Source organism: Pleurodeles waltl, chromosome 1_2 (assembly GCF_031143425.1).
Source record: "Pleurodeles waltl isolate 20211129_DDA chromosome 1_2, aPleWal1.hap1.20221129, whole genome shotgun sequence".
NCBI classification, from domain to species: Eukaryota; Metazoa; Chordata; class Amphibia; order Caudata; family Salamandridae; genus Pleurodeles; species Pleurodeles waltl.
The window spans coordinates 782,985,099-783,009,146 of record NC_090437.1 but is presented as its reverse complement, the minus strand read 5'-3'; the positions used below and the strand labels follow the sequence as shown (position 1 = coordinate 783,009,146).

Sequence of the window (24,048 nt, the reverse complement as noted above, 5' to 3'; positions counted from 1 at the left end):
GGGTTAGACAGAACACATATAAGGTGATACAAAGAAAGAGAAAAATATGCTTTGCAGTTTACTGTAGAAGTAAATTAAGATCGCCAAGAATCTAAACAGCGTATTCCCTTTAAACCCTACCAGGCACGCACACAAAGGTCCACTTCAGCACAACCACAAAAACTTAAACTACTTTCAGAGGTGCACGTGCCGTGAAGCAGGTGAGTCGGCGTCCGCTGACGCAATACGGTCGGGCTATGCGCGTGAGTGCGAGTCACTTACCGGCTTTGCAGGGGTCTTTGTAGTCTATCGTTTCTGCCTTCTCCTCGTCCGCTGCATCGAACGAGTAATCGAAATCAAGTCCATGGCAGGAGAGCGTCCCCCAGAGAGTCAAGCCTGCCAGGGAGAGGGTGATCCAGGCAAGCATTCTCGGCAGAGAGGCTGCGGTAAGGAGTGCGGGACTGAGGCACTGAGGAGGAGTGCGAGTCCAAGGAAGGGGCAACCTGCGAGGACGAGTGGTGCGAACTATGATCAGTGCTGAGCTGAAGCAGGGATACAGTGATGCCTGCGGGGCTGCAGCATGGGTACTACTAGTAGGTGTGCGGAGTTAATGCTGCAGGGCAGGGAGTGTTTGCTGTGAGGTGTTCCGTTCTGAAGCAGCCGCTTCCTCTAAAGCTGAACTGGGGTCTCTTACGAGGCTAAGCCAAAAGGCTTACTGAGAGATGTGCGGGGGCCCCTCTCGCACTAAAGCTGGGGTGCTGTGAGGTATATGCTGTGCCGGGTCTCCCTCTAAGGCAGAGTCTTGAGTGGTGAGGGGTCGAGGCGGGGACTCCTAGGAGGGGCAGGGGGTTGGGGCAGAGGACCCTGTGATGCCTAGCCGGCCCTGCTGTGAGATGTGCTGGGCAGAGCGACGGAATCCCTCTGAGCCGGAGTCTAGTGCGGGAATATCTGACGTGACAGCAGGCTGGGCGAGGAGTTTCCTACTGTCCCCGGGGCAAGAACTCCTCTCCTGGCCAGCTATTTCTTCTTGGCTGTCAAGTCTTGGCTTGGTTAGCCCGGGGTCTTCCGCACTTCCTGTAAGATGACCGTGTCCTCTGTATCATCCAGACACTGCCCCGAGGGATGGTGGGTGGGTGTCAGCCCGGGTAAAAACTTCCCCGTGCTCCTGCTCTGCGAGCGGGAGGCCGCCGTGCCCGACCTCCTCCTCCCCCGCCGCCTCCTCACGGGCTGGGCTGCCAGGACACCGCCGGGGCCGCTGCTCCTTCATGCACACTGTGCTTTCCTTCCTTCCTGCCCCAGGGAGAGCCTTTTCCCGAGAGCTGCCTTGACGGAAAGTCTGAAATCTTATGAATGGCTACTTGGGGAAAAAAAGGCTTGCGGACACTATGCAGCTTTTGTGGGCATCTGTGTAAGCCCCAGGCGCCCTGGTGAAATCCTCCAGTAATTCTGCGGTGCAAAACAGGGAGAGCAGGGAAGGGCTTTAGCAGCAAGGGGCAAAACAAATCAATAACTCCTCCACAGGAACCAAAAATAAGCAGGAGATCAGGACACAGGAGGAGGGAGCTACAAAGGAGCCCAGGTCTTCCTCCGCCGCAGTCTCTGCTGCTAATTTACAAACAAAAAGCGGGGGAGAGCACACGAGTACACATGGGAGCTCTCGCCCGGGAGGCGTCAGCACCCTGCTTGCTTATGCATGCAGCTGGGGTCAGGAGCCGGGCCTGTCTGATCTGGTCACCTGATAACACTCCGAGCGCACACGCAGCGGGACCCTCCCCGGGGGCAGAGCTCAGGGCTCCCGAGGTGGCACTGAGGTAAGGCGCTCACACGCGGCTGCCTCTGAAGGCGTCGGGCCACTCAACGGGCTGTCTGTGAGCCGGCTGAGGCTGCTCGGTGTCAGCAGCGTGTGAGCGCTCCACAAGCCATCAGAGTTTCTTTAAGTACGTAATGCACAAGGAGGCCATTGATTTTCTAGGTTCACCGAAGCAATTGAGCAAAATTCGGCCTAGGAGGGCAGACAAATGACTGTGCCATCATTTCAGATCCCTATAAAATGCAGCAACAACAGTTAGGAAGCCACGGGAAAAAAGATGCCCTCAGGTGATCTGATACGTGTGTGCGCTGTCTTCCTAAAACTTTTGCTCTAAAATGTCCCATAAAGTACAGTCAGATTTTTTTTAAAGGTGAGTATTTGGAGGGTAGAAGTGGATTGGCCCCGAATAACTGCGCGATTTCTCGTCACTGGGCCCCAAGGTGAAATGTGCAGAAATAAATGATCGAGAACAAAGCCCCTTTGTTAAACACATTTTCCACAGACTGGAGAGTGTGTCTGGCGCTGCAGCGTGCATTCGCAGCGCCTCCAGGTGAAGGTGGGACTGTCCGTTCCAGCCCCTTTCCCTATCCCATTGCACAGCCGGACGGGGGAGGAAGCGGGCATGTTTACCCTAATCCCCTCAGGGCGTCACATGTAGCAACAACATTTTACAGTTTTTTGCTGTCTGCATGGGTCTCTCGTCCATTTCTTCTTGGTCTCGGGCTACCCGTTCGGATAGCGCCATGGGGTACGTGAGTAGGATGCAGCCCACAGGGTCAAAGCCCTCGCCACCCTATCATATCTAGTTCTTGAATACTCCTATACGCCCCTTAAATAATCTGGTTTTACATCATTGCATCTAATATTCAAGTAACAGCGATCTTGCGATATACCATTTATTAAGCGAGTTTATTAATAGCACTAAATCAGGGTTATATAAGAGGGCCTCGGGCGGGGTAAACTGTTTTTCCTTGAGAAGACGTGCTAGGAATCTGCTAATCACTAGAAAAGGAGGGAAAACAGAGAGAAGACGGGCTGTCTATGGTCCTGATAGCTCATCGACTATCAATGAATGCCCTCTTGTCTGGTAATCTGGACATAAAAATGTGAAACTATATTTCTGAACTCACAAACAAATCCACATCCAGCAATTCCAAAACACCTGGTTATTTAAAAAAATACTTCTAGTTGGAAGTCATACCGAGGGAGAGGGGCACCCTGCAACGGTGTTCTGCTATGGCGTTGTCCGCACCCCTCTGTGGATTGCTGATAGAGCCATGAGATTCCGATCCTCCCAGCACCCTTTCTAGTAAACTATGTATTCCAGGGCTAGATATCTTGTCCCTGGACTGACGATTCACATAAGCATTTGCTACTGAGTTATGTTACAACATTTCTAAATTGCAACAAATACTTTGAGAGGTATTCTGGCACTGGAACAACACACAGAGTAACATACGGGTGTGAAAGTAGAACTAGCTCTTGAAAAGCTAGGTCTTGAAGGCTTTCCTGAAGAGTAGTAATTAGGGAGTCTTTCGGAGAGTGCAGAGAAGCTCATTCAAAGGTTGAGCCTCTCTGACTGAGAACGTTCTGTTGCTGGAGAAGGTCAAAGCTACATGCTTAACCTGCTTTTCCAACTAAAGCTCCTGCGCAAGGTATACACCTAGATTTGTTACCACTGAAGACACAACAGGTCGGATGGACAAGGATGGAGGCCAGAAGTTCTCTGGAAATGGTCAAGGAGGGTGAGAGGGTCATATCCAGAGCACCTCGGTTTTGTCGGAGTTAAAATTCTCACCATTGAAGCACCTCCCCCAAGTAGCTGTTGTGCCTTGTTATCCCATCCTTGCCACCAGTACTCTGTCTTGTCGAACCCCAGAAGTACTGATAGGCCCAGCAATAGTCATGGTTCAGTGGGCCTCTCAGAACTCGGGCCCTGCTGCACAGTGATGAAGGAGATGAGTAGAGAGTTTCTTTGCTTTATTGAGGCTGCCGGTGTTGGCGCGTCTGACATTAATAAGTAAATGTACAAGGGGACGCAAATAGGTTGATGAACCTTTGGACTCGCAATTAAGATGATCCCACCATAACTCTCGTACATGCAAATAACTAATCAGTAACATCAATAATCAATAATAATCAGTGACATTAGTAATCAATTGGAGTCAGTAATTGTCACACACCATGACCTTTCAGTGATGAATAACCACACCTTTTAGTAAAAGTTAGAATGTTAATTTCCTTATATTAACAATGCTAACATCCTGTAAATTAATCTCAAAATCAAATGATACATGTACAGAAACAACACTGGCTGTCCAAACCTACAGAAGAAGCGCAATCTAATCTAAGCTTGAACTAGAACACATTATAACATTGCAGTACAAATTTATAACAAGAACAATTGCACAAACGATATCACATACATTTAGATTCATCAGAGAAATTCATCAAACATTATTCCCTATTAGCAGAGTAAGGAGACCTTAACCAACACCAGATTAGCATCACCAAGTTGGGCTTCATGCAAAAAAGATTTGTAACACAAATTTGGAAAACATCTAACTATGGCTCTATCAAAACAGTGCGGTTTGTACCTAGAAAGCTAAAGCAAACATGCATGACATTCACATGGATACAATAATACCTCTCCTCAATTGGATCAGCAAGCTAAGATAGTCTTAGTCATCAGGACATCAGTCGACCAGCAAGGCATCCGGATTCAGCATTAAAGTTCAGAAAACGCAAAGCCTTTAAGCAATCAACTTAAGCACGTCTCTTGTCAAGACGGACAATGGGCAAGAATGGTCTCTCCCCTCTCGGTGCAGTCTTGTTAAGTTAAATTCCCTAAAACTACTTCCAAAGTCTCTATTGATCAGGGATCACATGTTCACACTTTGTCCAATAAAAAGAAAACTTCAAATCTATGAATTCAACAACTACTCCGTTCGCATGTCGCTGATTGGTTTCTCCTGCAATGTTCTCATCATTGGCTCATCAGGTAACAATATTGTTGCTGCTTCTACTCCAGTCAATATCTCCACTGTTCTCCTCCTGAGAAAGTCAGTCTCACACACATTACATACATATTGGTACATTTAGAAAGAACAGCATCTTCTAGCAGTCAGTTCTCATGAGAGAACTTTCCAGCTATGAGCACATTTAAACTACAGAGGAAAATCACAGTTTAACTATCTAGGACAGCCATTTATTAAACGTTGAGAAATACAGCTTGACATGAGGCCAGGCAACTAGGCCAAGACCTTTGCTAAGTTAAGGCCTACAATTAATAAAGCTAATACATAATACATAACCCTTAATGTGACATATTACTACATTAGTCAAACATATGCTGAACATTTCATATTAATAACTATTAGTAAGTACACTTCGTGAACATTTGCGGCAACTCAGCGTGATCACATTTTCCAATGCGTGCATTATTCTTCTACGTTATTATGTTTTCTACACTCATGATACATGCACACCTATTAATAATTTTTATTAAAACACCTTCACTAGCACTGGGCAGTTACAAAAGCCTGCTCTTTACACATCTGCTTCCATTGTCTGCTCCTTCACATCTCTCCCCCTAAAGTTCCTGCTCATCAGTCCTACTCTGGGCCAGCTATTCCACTGACTATGTCTTCCTACCCTTCCCCTCGGACATTACAGTACCAGGCTCCTGCAACTGGGTTAACAGAAGGGCAACACTATTAAATTCTGAAGACAGTGACAATAACACAAGAGCAAATGGCTCAGCCTTGTCAGACCAGCATTCATAGGTCATCAACCAAGGCCATCAAAGTAGTCTCTGTACTATGTAATACACATAAACTGAATTCACCAGAGTCAAGGACCTGGCTGTGGTCTAGAAAAGCTGACAGAAGTTGAGTATCATACTTTTCCACAAGGTTAGCTGCACAGATATTGGAGAAAAAATTGCAACCCTGCTTGGATCTCAATGTGCTAACCAATGAGACCACTGTGGAACGAAGGCAGTGTACAGGACCATAGTTTGAATATTTTTTTCAGTAAATCAGGCTGTTATGGTGAATGGCTCTGAACAAATGACAGAGATTTAAAAACAATTCTCTTGTCTACCAGAAGCCAGTGGAGGGTCTTTAGAATTGTAAGGGCACATGAGTAGCATGGAAGTGCAGAGCAAATCTAGTTGCCACTTTTTATACCTTTTTATCAGGCTGATGTCCATATTCATTGTTATAAAGAAAGGCAACAATGGTTTGTACTGATGCATATCCAGTGTAACTTCTAGACATTTGCACGTTTAGATGCTCATACACCACAACCCAGATGTGAAAAGTCTAACCAGAAAAAATAATTCTGCTCAGCCTAGTAAAACCAAAATATAGTACCGGAGCATTCTCATTATGAGGATATAAGTAATCAAGGATCACAGATATGTAGAGTGTACAGATTTTACTTATTAATTACATAAATATACACTATATATACATATTTATATATATATTTACAGAGTGTTGTTTTCAATAATAATGCACTAGTCCACATTAGATGAGGCTGTCTTCCCCATTGTTTTAGCATGAAATGTAGTCCTTGAAATTATTGATAGTTCGTATCCATCAAGTTGTAGAGGTTGTGATTTGCATGAATGTCCTTAGTCAATTCGAAGATTCAAGCTGATTGATGCAAACATTCAGCCAACAAGTTTTTGTCCCTGATGAGACTTCTTTAAGGCTGATAATAAGCTCCAAAGCCAGAATACCTATATTGCTAAAATAATCGCACTGTACCTCAACCAGTAAGTGTCACATGCATGTCCAACAAATGTTAGGATATGCGGTTAACAAGTGACCATAGATGAAAACCACAAAATTGTGAATCATTAACAAGTGGTAAAGAGTGTAAGAACACCAAAAAAGTGTTGTGACCACAGGAAAGGAGAGAAGTCACAATAACATGCTACATGGATCTTGTCAGATCTCTGTAGATGTAAAGAAGACATTCTACAAGCTTCCAAATAGTAAATAAAGGATTGAGATCAGTACCCGTGCAAAGAGGTGAGAGTCACCGCCATAGGACACAAAAAATGTAATACTAGAAAATGTCCTGAAGTAGCCCAATATTTGTAGAAAGCACAGCTCCTACCATCTAAAGTACCACAAATGGAATCTTCCAAAATAAAGATAAGATGGATGAGGAACTTGAAAAGTGTTTTCATCTATGGTAAGTGGTTAGGAGTAACTGAAAAGAAATATGAAAAAAGTTAAACAAAAGTCCCTTCCTAAAACCATCATGAATTCTCAGTTCACAAAAAATTTAAAACTAACCTTCACATCTCAAAGTGTAGGAAATTAAGGAGCCTCCATAGCAAAATTAGCAAAAATCCATAATTTTGGGATCCAAATACAGATGCAAAGTTGTGTTTATAATCAATGGTGATCCATAAGCTATATTATTCAAACATCCAAGTAGCAGACAGTAGTATGTAGCAGAGGATTTTTAATTGGGCCTTGATACACCTTCAAAATAAGGTTTCTGTACAAAACAAGAGATAATGTTAGAAATGGGATCTCTAGTTGGCAGTCGTTTTGCACCCTGTCCAAGTAGGAACCCTCACTCTAGTCACTATAAGGGAGATACCAACTCAGATAACCCCTGCTGAACCCTTTGGTAGCTTGGCATGAGCAGTCAGGCTAATCACAGAAGGAATGTGTAAAGCATTTGCCCATAACACACAGTAAGACAGTAAGAACACTACAAAAGGGCACCACACCATTTTTAGAAAAATAGCCAATATTTATCTATGTAAAACAAGACCAAAACGAGAAAAATCCAACATACATTAATGAAGATATGAATTTTGTAAGAATTAACTTAAAAACAGTTTTTTGAAGTCGATAGCTCAGCCTGGGGCTATCACGACATTGTGATCAACAAAACCAACAGTTCGGGCCGGCCACGGCGTTATGGGCCAGCTACCTTGTTGGGAAGACCCGCAAAGAGTACCTTTGGATTTGTAGAGCGTTATGATGCTCGCGGTGACCTCCAGAAAGCGACATCGCTGGCATTGTGGTGTTGGTTCCAGAGTTGGTGCGGGGGTCACTGGGCCCTTGAAATCACATGTGTTGTGGATCGAACTCTGGGCTGATGAAGTCAGGAGCGCTGGCGTGGATGTCGTGGGGGCTGCAGTGCGGAGCGGGATGGTGTGAATTGCAGTGCCCACAGGTCACGGTGCAGGCAGCGGCTTGGTGACAGTGTCCAGCAGCGTCATTGAGACTAGGGCTGTGGTGTGAAGTGGGGCAGTGCGATATGCAGTGTCACTAGGTCATGGTGCAGGCAGCGGTAGCATCGTTGCTGAAGCACTGTCATCGATAGGCCCAAGTCAGTGGTGCGGTACACCTCCGTGCGGCCTCCACGGGTCCTGGTGAAGGCAGGGCACCTGCTGACACACTGGAGTTGATGGTGCTGGCGTCAGTGGACCGGGGCTGCGGTGTGGGATGGAAAGGTGCTTCAGGTACCTCACGATGTCCATAGGCCACAGTGCAGGTAGCGGCGCCACTGTCAGCAAAAGCGGCTGCATCGGGGATGCCCAGGCTGCGGTGTGAGCAAGGCGAAGCCGAGGTGCCGGGCCCACAGGTCACAGTGCAAGCAGCGGCTCGGTGGCAGCGTCAGATGGCGATGGCGGTGAGACCAGGATTGCGTTGTGAAGCGGGGCGGTGCGATTCTGTGCACCATCAGTAGGTGACAGTGCAGGCCACTGGCGCCGTTGACGGCGTCGCAGTGGTTTTTCTTCTTCAATAGCACAAAATACACAGTTCCCAGTGCTGTAGGCAGATGAAACTGTGGGGGGCACTACGGTGCACTAAAGGTGCACAGGGCCTGTAAATCAACTACTTCTAGTGGGCCTGAAGCCCTGGTAGTGCCACCTGCACGAGTATCTCTGTAAACATGGCTTCGTCCTTCCACTGCAGTATCTGTGTGTGCAGTTTTAAACTGCCAATTCGACCTGGCAAGTGCACCTACTTGCCAGGCCCAAACCTTCCCTTCCTATACATGTAAGGCACCCCTAAGGTAGGCCTTAGGTAGCCCCATGGACAGGGTGCAGTGTATGTTAAAGGTGGGATATGTACTGATGTGTTTTACATGTACTAACAGTGAAATACTACCAAATTTGTTTTTCACTGTTGCAAGGCCTATCTCTCTCATAGGTTAACAAGGGGGCTGCCTTTAAATAACCTTTAAGTGCAGTTTCCCTTTGGGAGCAGATGGAAATGTGGAGTTTGGTGTCTCTGCACTCACAATATAAAAATGCATCTTTTAGTAAAGTTGATTTTAAATTATCAGTTTGAAAATGCCACTTTTAGAAAGTGGGCTTTCATGCTTAAACCATTCTGTGATTCTGCCTGCTTGTGTATTCCTTGTCTGGGTCAGACTGACAGCTGGACTGTTTGTGCATCTCAACAAGACAGTGATACAAAGGGAGCTGGGGTGTATCCTGCATATCCTGATGGGCCATCTGAGCTAGAGAGGAGTGGTCACTTACACCTGAATGGGCTGTGCCTGCCCTCACACAATGCAGTCGCTAACCTCGTGGTGTGAGTCTGGAGCCAGGCCTGGGCAAGGCAGGATCTTGTGAATAAAAGAGACGTTCCTTTGAAGTTTGCCTACTTCAAAGACTGAAAGGGGAATAAGTAGTGGACCCAGAACCCCAGATTTTTAGATTACTTCTGGATTCAAGAGGAACCTCTGCCAAGTACAAGAGCTGGAGGAGGAGTACTGCCCCTTTGCCTGTGACTGTGCTTTTCTGGGTTGGCCTGCAGTTGCTGCGTCTGCCTGAGAGAGGACAAATACGGGTGTTTGTGGTATATTCCTGCTTGTGAAGAATCTCCAAGGGATCCCTGATAGATCATCAGATTACAGGTTACAGATAAAGGCATGAACCAAGATAGTGAGTTATGTTATTTCTTACAAACACCAATTTTCACTACAAAAGTCACCACCACACATAACTCTCAAATATTAAACTATGTATGATGAGACATTCAAAATAAGATACAACTATTATTTTGAAATTTGTTTATTTAAATGCATAATCTCTCAGTTCAAGGCATATTGATGGAGCAATGAATCTTTATGTTGAACAGAATAATGACCCCCAATTATTTCTACTGCGGAGTTTTCTCAAAACAATGAAATCATTGTCAATGTTTTTGGATGATTTATTATCTCAGAAAAGTTTTTATATCTGTTAAGGTAATAATGAAATTTTAAAGTATTGAATATGACTCTCACACAGGTTTCTTTCCCCACCTTTTTTTGGAGTTTAGATAATTCTTCTCTTCTCTGTTTATAATAGGTCTCATGTTGGATTGGGGGGATCACATTAATGGAGCTCATTTTGCACTCACTGCCTTTCTTTCATACTTTTCCTTTTTTCTTTTATATTTTTTGTGTTCTCCTTTCTTGCTTACTAGTTCTTGTAGTGGTTATACGGCATTGCACTTACCGCCAAAGTAGTTGTTAGACGTTTTTTATTTTTGTTTAACCTGGATTCAATAAATTATGGCCAATAATATGTTTCTTACTTGATTTGCATTTAGAGAACTTCCATTACGCAAATTTCCTTGTATTTTGTTAGTTTTTTGGGTGCACTATAGTGCTCGCTTTTGTATACATTTTTTCAGGTTCGGTGACATGACGTACGTATGTTCAAGACGTCACCAACACGTTTCCATGACACGTGCGTACAGCCTAGGCTTCATAGGAAAGCCTATAGCACGCGCACACTGAATTCAGAATGCGCAAAGAGCACCGTCAAAGCCAAGGGACATGCCGGCTTGTGTAGGTAGCACTTAGGTAACGGATTAGGACGGATGTAAATTAACCGGATAATGAGTACTGGTTGTGAATAACTTAGATAATCTTTATCTGAGGGGTCAAAAATAGGTGCACTTAACATTTGATTGTAAATTTAAACAATACTTATGCACTGGATAACGGAGCTGACGGCGGGAAACATATCAACTGTTTAACCGCATATAGATATCTCTTTATATTCCCGCAGCACACGGTGCCCAACAATAATATAAATAGGCTGATGGACCCTATTTGTTTTTTTCAGTTTTATTGGAGTTTGGTAAACAATGTTTATGTAGTGGAAAACCGAGCTGGCGGTGGATAAATATATTAACTATTTGACCGCATACAGATATCTCTTTATATTCCCACAGCACACAATGCCCAATGATAATAAAAATAGGCTGATGGGTGCTATTTGGTTTTTCAACTTTGAAGGAGTTTGGCAAACAATGTTTATGTACTGGATAACGGAGCTGGTGGCGGATAAACATACCAAATATTTGACCGCATATAGGTATCTCTTTGTATTCCCCACAGCACACAATGCCCAATGATAATTAAAAATAAGCTGATGGATACTATTTGTTTTTTTCAGTTTTAAAGGACGCGTCTATACGTTTTTCTCATTGTTGTCTACTGTCTCTTTTAGTTTTGGGGTGTGACATGATGGTTGTGCGAAATTGTAGTTATTAAGCCTCTTGTTTTGTACAGAAACATTATTGTGAAGGCGTATCACAGAAAAATTAAAATTCCTCTGCTACATACCACCACCTGCTACTTGGAAGTTTGGATATTATAGCTTATGGACCACCAATGATTCAAGACACAATTTTGTGTCTGCATTTGGATCTCAAAATTAAGGATTTTTGCTACTTTTCCCATGGACGCTCTTTAATTTCCTACACTTTGAGACATGAAGGTTAGTTTTCAATGTTTTGTGGAATGAGAATTCATGATGGTTTTAGGAAGGGACTTTTGTTTATATTTTTTCATAATTTTTTTTAGTTACTCCCAAACGCTTACCATAAAGGAAGACACTTTTCAAGTTCCTCATCCATCTTATCTTTATTTTGGAAGATTTCATTTGTTGTACTTTAGATGGTAAGAGCTGCACTTTCTGCAAGTATTGGGCTACTTGAGGACATTTTCTAGTACTACATGTTTTGTGTCCTATTGTGACTCTCACCTCTTTGCATGGGTACTGATATCACTCCTTTATATACTATTTGGCAGCTTGTGGAATGTCTTCTTTACATCTATAGGGATCTGACTGGATCCATGTCGCATGGTAGTGTGTCTTTTCTCCTTTCCTGTGGTTGCGAAATTTTCTTGGTGTTCTTACTCTCTTTACCACTTATTAATGATTCACAATTTTGTGGTTTTCATCTATGGTCACTTGGTAACAACACATCCTAACATTTGTTGGACATGCATGTGACACTTACTGGTTGAGGTACAGTGAGAGTAATTTAGTAATATAGGTATTCTGATTTTGGAGCTCATTATCATTCTATTATCAGCCTTGAAGAAGTCTCTGATCAGGGAGGAAACGTGTGTCGGATGAATTTTCGCATCAATCAGCTTGAATCTTCGAATTGACTAAGGACATTTATGCAAACCACAACCTCTCCAACTTGATGGATATGAACTATCATTAATTTCAAGGACTATGTTTCATGCTAAAACAACGTGGAAGACAGCTTGATCTAGTATGGACTAATACATTCTTATTGTAAAGAATACTCAGTATATATTGTGTATATCTATTTAATAAATAAGTAAAATATGTACACTCTACGTGCTTGTGATCTTTGATTACTACCATGCACATAACGAGAATGCTCCGGTACTATATTTTGATGTCCATATCCATTGCCAAGAGAGTTGCTATAGTCTAGGTGAATTAACAAGATAGCCTGGATCACCACTCTATAGAACGTTTTGGACTGAAAAGCAGGATATTTCTGCGTACTGTCAGGAGGAAAAAGAAGTTTGAGGCTATACTTTGAACCTGTTTGTGATAATTTGGGATACTGGTTGAGGGGGAAGAAACCCTACTCAAACAGCTACCATAATCCTTGTCAGGGTGAAGCGCAAGCAAACCCCAAGTTAACCAGTGCTTCACTCTCTATTGTCACAGACCAGTGAGGCTTAACTTAGAGGCAATGTGTAAAGTATTTATTCTACACTTCAAAATGTAACACAGTGAAAACTTAACATAAAAGAATCCTAAAGCATGTTTAGCAAAATAGAGTGATTTCTAATAAATAAAACAAGGCTGAAGTGACAACAATCCAATCGGTAGAACCAGAGATAGTCCATTTAAAAGATTTCAGTGAATAAAGTGCAAAAAGCACAAAGTGTCAAATGTGGATATCTGGCCATACTGGAACAAAGTCACAAGTTCAGACCTACAGTGATGGAGTGCAGGCTGGCTAGAGGGACCTAGCTATGTCACGCTGAACAAAAGTACCTTAAGTCCTGGTTGTGTCACGCAGCCAAAGCGATGAGTCGTTCCAGGGAAAGGAGAAACTGCAATGGGAGGTCCGGTTTCACCGTTGAGGATCCCATTGATGAAGGCTTGGCATGTGAAGACTGGCGTCATGCATTTGAGGTGATGCGTGGGTTGGGAAGAGCTGTGAGGATATGATGTGAGAACCTACGTCATCGAGGCTGTCACCATCAAGAGTAGTGTGAGGGCTTGCGCCAATGATGCTTTGCACAGTAGCAGTTCTGATGTGGTCTGTGAGATCAATGCAGAGTCCTTGCACTGGAAGAACCCTTGCAGCAGAGGCGATGCGTCGGTTCTGCTCAGGGTTATGCCACAGAGTAGAGGAGATGCATCGGTTCTGTGATATCTGCAGATGGGCTGTCAGATCACCTTCAGGTCCACTTCCAAGGGTCCGGGACTGGGGTGGTACCGTGAAAGGTAGGATTCAAGGATGTTGGAGCCTTCTGTCACTGAGGCTGTAGTCAGGAGACCAGCCAAGTAGCTGCTGAAGTAACTTTGGGGTACTGGGTTCAACAGATGCAGGTCCAGTCCTTCTCACCCAGGCAAGAGGGCAGCAAGCAGCAGGGCAGCTGTCTTTCAGAGCAGCAGTCCAGCAGAGTAGCAGTCCTTCTAGCAGCACAGCAAGGTTACTTCCTAGCAGAGTATCCCACGTCCAGAAGTCTACTGAAGAGTTGGTGCGTGGGGTCCAATATTTATACGTGGGCAATCTTTTGAAGTGGGAGAAGCTTCTACAGGTTTCCCTTTGAAGTCCCCAGGCATCCTGCCTTCCCTGGCTCCAGACTAACTACAGGGGGTAAGCAGACATTTGTGTGGAGGCAAGACACAGTCTAGTCAGGTGTAAGTAGGGCTGTGCCCAGCTCTGCTCTCCCATCCTGCCAGTGATAGCCCATCCAAGCACACTTAAGCTCTCTATTGTGTGTGGCTATCTAGGGAGAACACACAAAGTTCTACTGTCAGCTTCATCCAGTCAAGTGACTCAGGGACACACTGCAGGTGCTAAATGGCTAAGGCAAGAAAATGCCAACATACTAAAAGTGGCATTTTCAGAATTGTAATTTAAAACCTGACTTCACCAAGCTAGAGGAATTTTCAATACAATTCTAAAGACACCAAACATGACCTGAATACCTGCTTCCATTTGGAAATTACCACTTATTAGATATAATAAGTTAACTCCAAGGTTAGCCTATGGGAGAGGTCGACCTTGTAATAGTGAAAAACACATTTAAGAGTTTTTCATGACCAGGGCATGTAAAACTAAAAACTATATGCCCACTTTTTAAATACACTGCACTGCTCTCTGGGCTGTCCGGGGCCTACCCCAGGGGTGTCATATGTATTGAAAAGGACAATTTGGGCCTGGCAAAAGATGTATTTTGCTATGTTGAGATGACATTTGAAAACTTCACACATACAGGCTGCATTGGAAGGCCTGAGACATGTTTAGTGAGCTACTTAAGTGGTTGTCACAATCAGTGCTGCAGGCCCACCAGTAGGATTACATTTACAGGCCCTGGGCACCTATAGTGCCCTTTACTAGGGACTTATAAGTGAACAAAATATGCCACTTGTGGATAAATCCATGTTACCATGTTTTAAGCAGAGAGCACTGGCACTTTATCGCTAGTTACCAGTGGTAAATTGCCCAGAGTCCTAAAGTCAACAAAAACAAGTTCAGAAAAAAAAGGAGGAAGGCAAAAAAGTCTGGTGATGACCCTGCAGAAAAGGCCATTTTGAACAGCAGCATAGCCATTAATAAATATATTGGCCAGAAGACTTAAATGCAAGTACACCCATATATTAAAGTCCCCAACTACTACAAAAGTTGCCTCTCCTTAACACGACCCTGAAAATGGGTGCAAAATATTGAAGGGTTTTCTCTATAGCTAACAGTTCTCTCCAGTTCAAGGAATTCAATTTTTCTTACAAATACTAAAGTTCCTGTATTCTCCCAACCCAGACTGCTTGCATGTGTGGTTAGATAAACTGGGAGAGGGAGATTCAAATATAATCCTATCTTGAGATTTTCCAAAATTAACCACTACTACTACAGATCTAGGCACACCTGAATCTGATGAATCTGATCAAATTAAAGGACCCATAAGCAGTTCTGCACATAACATGAGAAACAAATGTGATGCCTATAAGAAAATAAGAGAAGAGTATCAACCTATTTAATGTGTTTATTTAAAGGGAGGGGCCCGTAGAGCCAAAAACAATTAACATGGCTGAATTACATCCTTATAGGTTCATACATTTCCAAAACTGTGCCCAAGGCCCCTAGTAAGTTTCTCACAGGTGTACACCATAAGAAATTATGTACCTCAGCTGAACAAGAATAAAGATACTTCAGACTTTATCCTGTTGTATCTCTATTTGTTCAGTGTTAATAACATCGAAAGACTGGATATAATGAAGACATGTCTCTGTTTGATACTGACATTTCCAAACCTTTGCTAAGTTCTACTGGGGATAGTCACAAAGATAAGTTACCCTTGTGAATATGTTACAGATGCATCAGTCAAGATTCTGCCATCCTGCCACTAGGCAGCGCTCACGAAGGCCTTCTGGACTCCTGCATTTATCATTAAGTATGAGATTAGACGCTTCTACATCTCACCTTGCCAGATTTACTTTGTATTCCAGTCCCAGCTGACATTTTATTAGCCTGATTCATCATGGGCCTTGTAGCTCCCTCTGTCTTCAGATCCTTCCTAGATCCCAACTTGGTGGTGGTTTCTTGTCTGCTAGAGTTGTTCCTGGATCCTACAGTTTTGAACATTTTATGTCTGGATGCATTTCTGTCTTTGCTCCGGTCCACAATCCATTTCAGGTTTTCCTGTTCCCTGTCTTGTGTCTCCTGGTTCCCTGTGTTTACTTTTCTACAAGCCTCAGTTCAGCTTTACCTTCATTTGTGGTTCCCTGCCTCCTTGCTCCAGGTTAATTCCTGGCACCTCTCTGTCTTCCTGTACCTGTGCTTCTCCCCTGAGCCTCCAGCAACTTCACCCGTGTGAGTGCAGAGGGTTGTGGCTTGCAACTGACTCCTGTTGTGCCTCCTTGTGCTTTATGTACTTGCTACTGTTAATTCAGGCTTGTCCTTTGATTCTGTTTCCATTGTTCCTTGTTTTCCTGCATCTCTGTTCCAGTGTTAGCCATAGTCCATAGTCTCCTATCTGCACTCTTCTTGATCTGCCCTGTTATATTCAGACTCCTTGCCTTGTACTCTGTGTTCCTGTTTGTCTGTATATTTACGTCTTGCCTTGTTTGAGTGCAGATCTTTCCTAACATTGTTCTCAGAATTTAATTCCTGTTCCTGAACCTGATTCCAGTTCTGCTTTGCCTGAGCCCCGTTTCTGTTTTTGGTGTTCCGTGTTCTGTTTCTTGTTGTGGTCTCATATTGTTATCTGTATTTCAATGTTTTCTAGGGTGCCAGTTAGATTCCAAGGCTTTTGCCTTTGGCACATAAAAATACACAGTGCACTTTCTCCTTCAGAGCTGCTAAGTGTCTCCCAGAACTCTGTGAAATTAGCCTGCTCCTCACGTTGGTAGAAGATCTTTTAAGCTCACAGAGAGATCATTTCCGAGGAGTAGACAAACTATAATTATTGACAGCTTGTCTATTGTTTCCCTACTTTATATTCCTGTTGTGTATACTTATGTTTGCTTGCATACTACCAGAGCCCAATTCACAGACTGTCCCCGCCTGTTTCAGTCCTCTACTACTATCCTGCTTCCTATCCAGACATTTGGTACTCTCTTGTTTGTATCCCCTTCAGACCACACACAAACCCAGTGTACAGTCTTGTCCCAGTCTCTCACAGCTAGTTCCCTTGGACCACCCAATGGCAACTTTACTCTTACACTTTAGAGTAACTTTACTACTGTTGGCTATTTACAAAATCCAAGTGTAAAGTTACTCAGAAGTGTAGACTTACACATCTCCACCCCCTGAAACAGAGAATGAAAACAAACTTAAAATAGAAAGTTAATTGAAAAAAACGGTAGCAAGTCTAGCACTATACAAGATTAACCAATGGGACTGCAACACCCTCCCATAGAGAGTAATAGAGGCAGGGACCTAAATGTTAACCTAAAAAAAAAGAAATTGTAAATTAAATGAAATTATTTTTAAATAGTTAAAATAAAAATAGTTAAAATGTAATGTGAAAAAGTATTAAATAGTGCAGATTTATTATTCATTTACAGAATATTTATTATATTTTAATTTAAACATTAATGTAATTAATGTATTAAAATATAATTAAATTATTTTAACTAAGTCTATACATCACTTTTAATAATCATTAACGGATAGTATCAATATTTTTATTTTACTTTGGGTAGGATTTTTTTTAAATGAATCTTCTACAAAATAATGTTAATTTAATTGAATATATTTAAATTAATTTATATATAACATTAATTTACATTTATATTTAACATAAAATATTAAAATGTTTACTACCTTTGTGCAAGTGTAATAAACTTTAAAAAAAATTCCTATACTTTATCATACAGAAATCTCTGCCACTGAGGTGGAGATCTCCATTTGGTAAAGAATAATTTTCCCTATACTTTAACATATCAAGATTTCCACCCCATCAATGGAGTCTCCCTCTGTTATTTTTATGCATTAAAACATATTAATATTGTTAAATAAAATTAGGTCAAATCATTAATTCTATTTAAGTAAAATTTGATGTTAATAGTTAAATTGAAAATGTTAAATTAATTTATAATTACAAAATAAATATGACTTATTATATATATTTTAATATTAAATGTATAAATATTTCTACTTATACGAATGAGGAGAAATTAAAGGACATATATGCAGTATGCCCATGGTTATGTTTAAATAAAGAGAGTGGCCCATAGAATCAGTAGGACTTCATGCGGCCTAGTTACTACAGTATAGTTTCTTACTTATCGAAATCTGTGAGGAAAGGCCTAAATCAGTTTCTCGTTGCTGGACACCCCAAAATATTAACTGCTTCAGCTGAACACGATTAAAGATGCTTCACTCAGTATCTTGTTATATCTGTATTTGTTTCTATGTTACTTTTGAAAATTACTTTGCTTTAGTGTATAGTAAAAATGTTTAGGTGGGAATTAATTTAATTTACACTTCAGCCAAATATTTTGAATTTAATTTAATATACTGAAAATAATTCAACATTTTAAGTCACAATTAAGATAATGGTGCTATCATTTTTAGGATTGTTCTACATTTAAAATAAATAAATACAATTAATTTACATTACTATTTAACATAAACATATTTTTCAATAACATTTTCCAAGTTTATTTTCTCTATACTTCACCATACTGTCTGATTCAGAGATCTACACCATTGGGTTAGAGATCTCCCTATGGTAATGTATATATAAAGACCCTCCCCCCAACTGCCCAGATCATCCAATTGAAATGTATAGGGTATGTTTTCGTATATTTCAACATATGAAGATCTTTGCTCTGATTGCAAAGTCTACTGACTAATGCTGTTATGAATGTTATTGCTGTGTCACATTATCTTTTTGTTTTTTGGAGAGAATGGCAACCTTTATACCTCCTTGCCCTTTCCTATAACCCATCCACCCCCAGGTGCTTGCTGTGACAGTTACTTCCTTTTTTCGACTTTGAGAGCTCTGAGACCCCCCTCCATTGCTTTGTTAAATGGACCTCAGTTTATTTACTTTGCAGTGAAAGAAGACAGGAAGATCGACACTCAGCAGAAGCAGACCCACTGATTCAAGGAAGACAACAACAGGAAAATCTCACAAAGGATGGTAAAAATGTGTGTTGTACTTTATGGTTTGAGTTGTCAATAAATCACTAAGAAACCACCTGTTATTTGAAGAGAACAGTAATATAAAAGTGGGTGAGGAAAGACTTGATGAGCACAGCAAAATGCTGACTATTCCTATGGAAAAAGAAGTACATATAGATAAGCTAGAATGTCTACAAGCTAGCACTATAGTAGGAACAACCAAACCTGGCCATATGGATTTGAAGATACTATGAATAGGAGTTTAGGGGAACACAAGAGTACGTGCAGAAACTGCAAAGAGCTAGTTTGCTGTCTGTACACATTGCAGGCTTGTACACCCTCATGAAAAAGCTCTCAATTTGTAGGATATGCACAGTAGTGAAATTATAAACAGAGAGGTAGCCAACCCACCCCAGTAGAATGCAGGATGGTAATTGAACAATGAGATCCACAGGGAAAACCAAAACAGGTGTTTTTCGTGTTTGAACCACATATAAATAGAGTTTTCCTATCAATGACTCAAAGCCTGATTATGAGCTTGGTGGAAAGGGTACCACTGTTGGAACAGAGTCAGATTCCCAGTCCACCAATTTGGCGGTCTGGCTGCTGAATTATGATGTTGGCGGGTTGCTGAAAGAGAGGCCGCCGGGGTCCCACCAAATCTGTCAGCCATTTACCGACCACCTCGACGGTGGCATGGGGAAAAGCAGCTGTCAGAGGGTGGTACAAACAAGGTTCCCGCTGTCGGGATTACGAAGTACATTTACGTTGAACTGACTGTGGTGGGGAGACAGCCTGCTTAAAGAAAACGTAAACAAAGGAGATGGGGTGCAAGCTCACCCATTTCCTTCCTTTCCCTTCAGTTTCCGATGTGGACCCCGTCATCCAGGGCCCTCTTTCACAGCAGCAACGCTACACCAAAGAAAACGATATTGTCGGGGCAGAAACACAGGTAAGTACATTGTATACTTTTCTCCCATTGACTGGACTGGGCACATATGGTCTGGACTCCAGCATTAGAAAAGTACTTGTATAAGGTATTTGTTCACATATGCCATGCATATGTGTACATTTTACACCTACATAGTCAAAATGTACACATCTGCATCAATACATATGAAAAATATTTTATTTATTTATTTATTAATTGGTCATAAATAAAACACAATAACACAAGGAAGGACGATAAATGGTAGAGCAAAGATTGAAGAAAAAAACAAAAAATATGTAACACGCAAAAGGGTGTGGCTAGATACTGCACATAGGATACAGGATGGGACTGTAAAAAAGAAAAACAGTGATGATTCCAACTTAGAAGGCGGGAGGTCATGGCCAGACTGTATATACACAAGACCCCCCCGGATGGGGCCCAGACTGTAGATAATGCCGCTAGTCATTATCTACAATCAAGTACTCGAAGATTCCTGTATTGATTAATTTGTGCCATCAGATCAGAAGATTGGGAGCTTGGGCCACTAACCGGGAACAGTTGGGCTAGAGCAATAGTAAAAAAAAAAGAAATATCACTTAAATGGCCGGGTACAAAAGGTGAATGATGCAATGTGATTAATTTAGCACCCCATCTCAGATTGGTCAGATACAGACTGCCATTAATGTAATATAGATGGTCAAGTGACGAAGATGTGGATTGAGTCAGCCAAATTCTCAGAACATCGGAAACACTTAGGGCCTCATTACGAGTTTGGCGGTCTTTTGGCAAGACCGCTGCGGTGGCGGCCGCCAAAAGGCTGCCAGGTTGGTAATCCGACTGCTGTATTATGACTCACACAGTGAAGACCGCCAAAAACAGCTGTTATTCCGAAACCGCCAGGACACTGGAGGACAAAAAAGAGGCAGGCCCACCACCAGCACCGTCAGCCTGACAAAATGCACCCACCAGATTATGAGTCGCAAATCACTACAGCGCTTCTTCCATGGCAGAAAATCATTGGCGGTGGGAACCGCGGCAGTCAGAACTCACATCAGTCAGAGCACCACACCACGTTGGATAGTTTGAATACCCCCACTCCTGACACACATCCACACACCTGACACACCAACTCGCTGCACTATACAACACACCCCTACATAACCTCATGCAATAGAACGCCATTCAGATACTCTGAGAAGCCAATAATATAGATATACCACTTTTACACTTTAGGTACACATACACATCTTACTCAGCACACACCCCACATCAGCACAGCTAACACAATACACACATCACTAGCACACACAATCTGCAACGACTGTCTCCACCTCACATTGCAGCAACCACACCTCACCAATTACCTAACAGTGCACCCTTACACTCACAACACCCCCACACACCATCTACACAACCACTACCATGTCCCCAAAAAAACACCCACATTTCACTGATGATGAGTTGAGGTTCATGGTGGATGAAATTGTCAGGGTAGAGCCACACCTCTTTGGAGAATAGGCTAGTCAACAGGGTCAATTCTATAGGCAGTCATCCACGCACAAGGGACGACATCAGGAAGATGTGGAACAACCCATAGGGTAAGGTTTGTTCCATGGCATCCAGGTACCAGATAGCCGTGCAAAAGACTGGTGGTGGTCCCCACCTCCTCTCCCACAGTTCACATCATGGGAGGAGAAGGTCTAGAACATACTGCATCCTGAAGGCCTGACAGGAATATCTGGGGGACTGGAGTCTGGTAAGTACCCACAACATTTATGTCACACAATTGACTAGTCCTGCATGCTTCCCCACCACCCAAATCCTCCCTATTTAACTATTGTAGCCACTACATCTCTCACCTAATCACCTAAAGCCCCTCTCTGCCATGCCAACTCTTCACTCAGCCCAACTGCCCCCACAGCCCTAGGAAATGCCACGTTAACTACAGGCTGATCAGATCATTACGAGTCCTAGAAGGCACTAACCCATCATTGTGAAAACCTGGATTGTGCACATGACATCACATGTCGTGCATGTATAACTAATATACTGGCTACACCACCTAGAGTGTTCTAGTGAGGACCAGCACAAGACAATGACAGCAATGTAATGGCACACTCACAATAGCAATCAAAGCAAAACACAACTACAGCTGAGAGACCATTCACAATGGCCACAGCTCAAATATCCCAAACTAGATATAGACGGACCTGGTTTGGAAAGTAAGATGGCAGAGTCAATGCATGTGAACAACATCTAGTTACAGGACAATTTCCCCTGCGTACTCACATACTGGGGGTCATTTTGACCCTGGCGGCCGGTGACCGCCAGGGTCACCGACCACGGGAGCACCGCCAACAGGCTGGCGGTGCTCCCTCGAGCATTCTGACCGCGGCGGTTCAGCCGCGGTCAGAAACGGAAAGTCGGCGGTCTCCCGCCGACTTTCCGCTGCTCGGGTGAATCCTCCATGGCTGCGGAGCGCGCTCCGCAGCCATGGGGATTCTGACACCCCCTACCGCCATCCTGGCGGTAGGGGGTGCCGCGGGGCCCCTGGGGCACTGCAGGGGCCCCCGTAAGAGGGCCCCACTGTGTATTTCAGTGTCTGCAAAGCAGACACTGAAATACGCGACAGGTGCAACTGCACCCGTCGCACCTTCCCACTACGCCGGCTCCATTCGGAGCCGGCGTCCTCGTGGGAAGGTAGATTTGCCCTGGGCTGGCGGGCGGCCTTTTGGCGGCCGCCCGCCAGCCCAGGGCAAATCTCAAAATACCCTCAGCGGTCTTGTGACCGCGGAGCGGTATTTTGACGGGGGAACATTGGCGGGCGGCCTCCGCCGCCCGCCAATGTTAGAATGACCCCCACTGTGTTCCCACTAGGACACCATGGTGCATTGTGCTGCTTTAATGTGTGACTCTAGGTGCTCTAGGTAACAGAGCTGAACAGTCATGTCATATATCAGACATAATCAGACTGCATCTGCACAAACACCTGTACCTAATTAGTATGACAGCTATCAACATGGAGTAAGGAAAACAAGTCACAGAGTTGTATGTACAACTATGATATGCTGTACAGCATTTGTCAGTGTCATTGTCATTGCAGAAAGTCAAGTTAAGCCACTGCATCTCACAAAAAAGCAACCAAACACACGTTCTAACCTGAACTCTGTGTCTCACTTCCTCCTCAGGTAACCTTGCAATTGCCACCATGGAGAGGATACCTGAGACTGTCAGGCCCCCCTCAGGAAGAAGACTCCAGTAAGGACAACACGCTTGGATGTCTGGACACTGACGAATAACCTGGCCCATCTGGGACACCTGGTCAGTCAAATACTCTCAATCTCATCCTGCCCACATTGTGTGCCCAACAGTACAGGGACCTGAGTCTAACCGTGACACTCCTGACAATGATGAACCTCCAACCACTGTGAGTGGGCACACTGTGCCAGGGGCACAGGCACGTAGAGGTAGGGTGCATGGGAGGGATGCTGTGGGCCAGAGGATGGGACCTCAAAGTGACACAACTGACCAGCAAATCATCTCCCAAGTCTTGGGAGTCTACCAAAGTCCCCAAGACAGGATGGGCCAGATCATCACCATGTTGGAGGAAAATCAAAGGCTGCAGAGGGAACACCACCAGGAAGTCATGCAGCAGTGGCAGGCACAAAATACCCACATGGCTACCATTGCAGGGGTTCTGAGGGACATCAGTACCACCCTGATTGGTTTCTCCACACACCATCAGTCCCCTTCCACTAGCAAATGTTAAATCTGCTCCTTCTACATATGCAGCAGCTAGTGGAATGGAGGGCCTGCCAGGGGAACTTCATGCCTCAGACACCCCTCCCCATGTAGCTGAAGAACCACCCCGCAAACGTGGACGTCTACCCAGACATCCAGCTGGAGCAGATGTCAAGACCAAGCCCATTGCCAAGAAGTGAACCTCTCCTGATTTGTCACCCTTGTGTGCCACAGATACACCCTCTTGACTGATAAGAAACCTAACTCCATTTTCCCATGGTACAAGGACAATGGACTTGTGTAACCAAGTGGTGTAGCAGCTACCCTGATGAATATATTAACTATGACTTCACTCATCACTTTTATTTTCATTTCTTTAAGTGTAACTGATAGTATTTTGATATGCACAATACATCACAATTAAACACAGCTCCTGTGTATGTGTCCTTTATAATACATTT

General features: G+C 43.4%; 1 protein-coding gene and 1 long non-coding RNA gene across 3 annotated transcripts in view; one reads left to right on the top strand and one right to left on the bottom strand.

Annotated features, from left to right (window-relative positions):
- TLL1 (tolloid like 1) overlaps positions 1-1,874 on the bottom strand; it is a 519,202-nt gene extending 517,328 nt beyond the window's left edge. The window contains exon 1 of the mRNA XM_069243956.1: positions 262-1,874. Within this exon, the coding sequence (XP_069100057.1) occupies positions 262-406 (145 nt within the window). The 5' untranslated portion in view covers positions 407-1,874. The remainder of the gene's footprint in view (positions 1-261) is intronic.
- On the top strand, positions 287-23,971 carry LOC138304153 (uncharacterized). Of its 2 annotated transcripts, XR_011205510.1 has the most exons (4): positions 287-425; positions 18,849-18,934; positions 19,779-19,867; positions 23,035-23,971. It is a non-coding gene; the product is annotated as an uncharacterized lncRNA (long non-coding RNA). The 2 variants fall into 2 exon arrangements; XR_011205512.1 differs by lacking the exon at positions 19,779-19,867.
- The last annotated feature ends 77 nt before the right edge of the window (positions 23,972-24,048 follow it).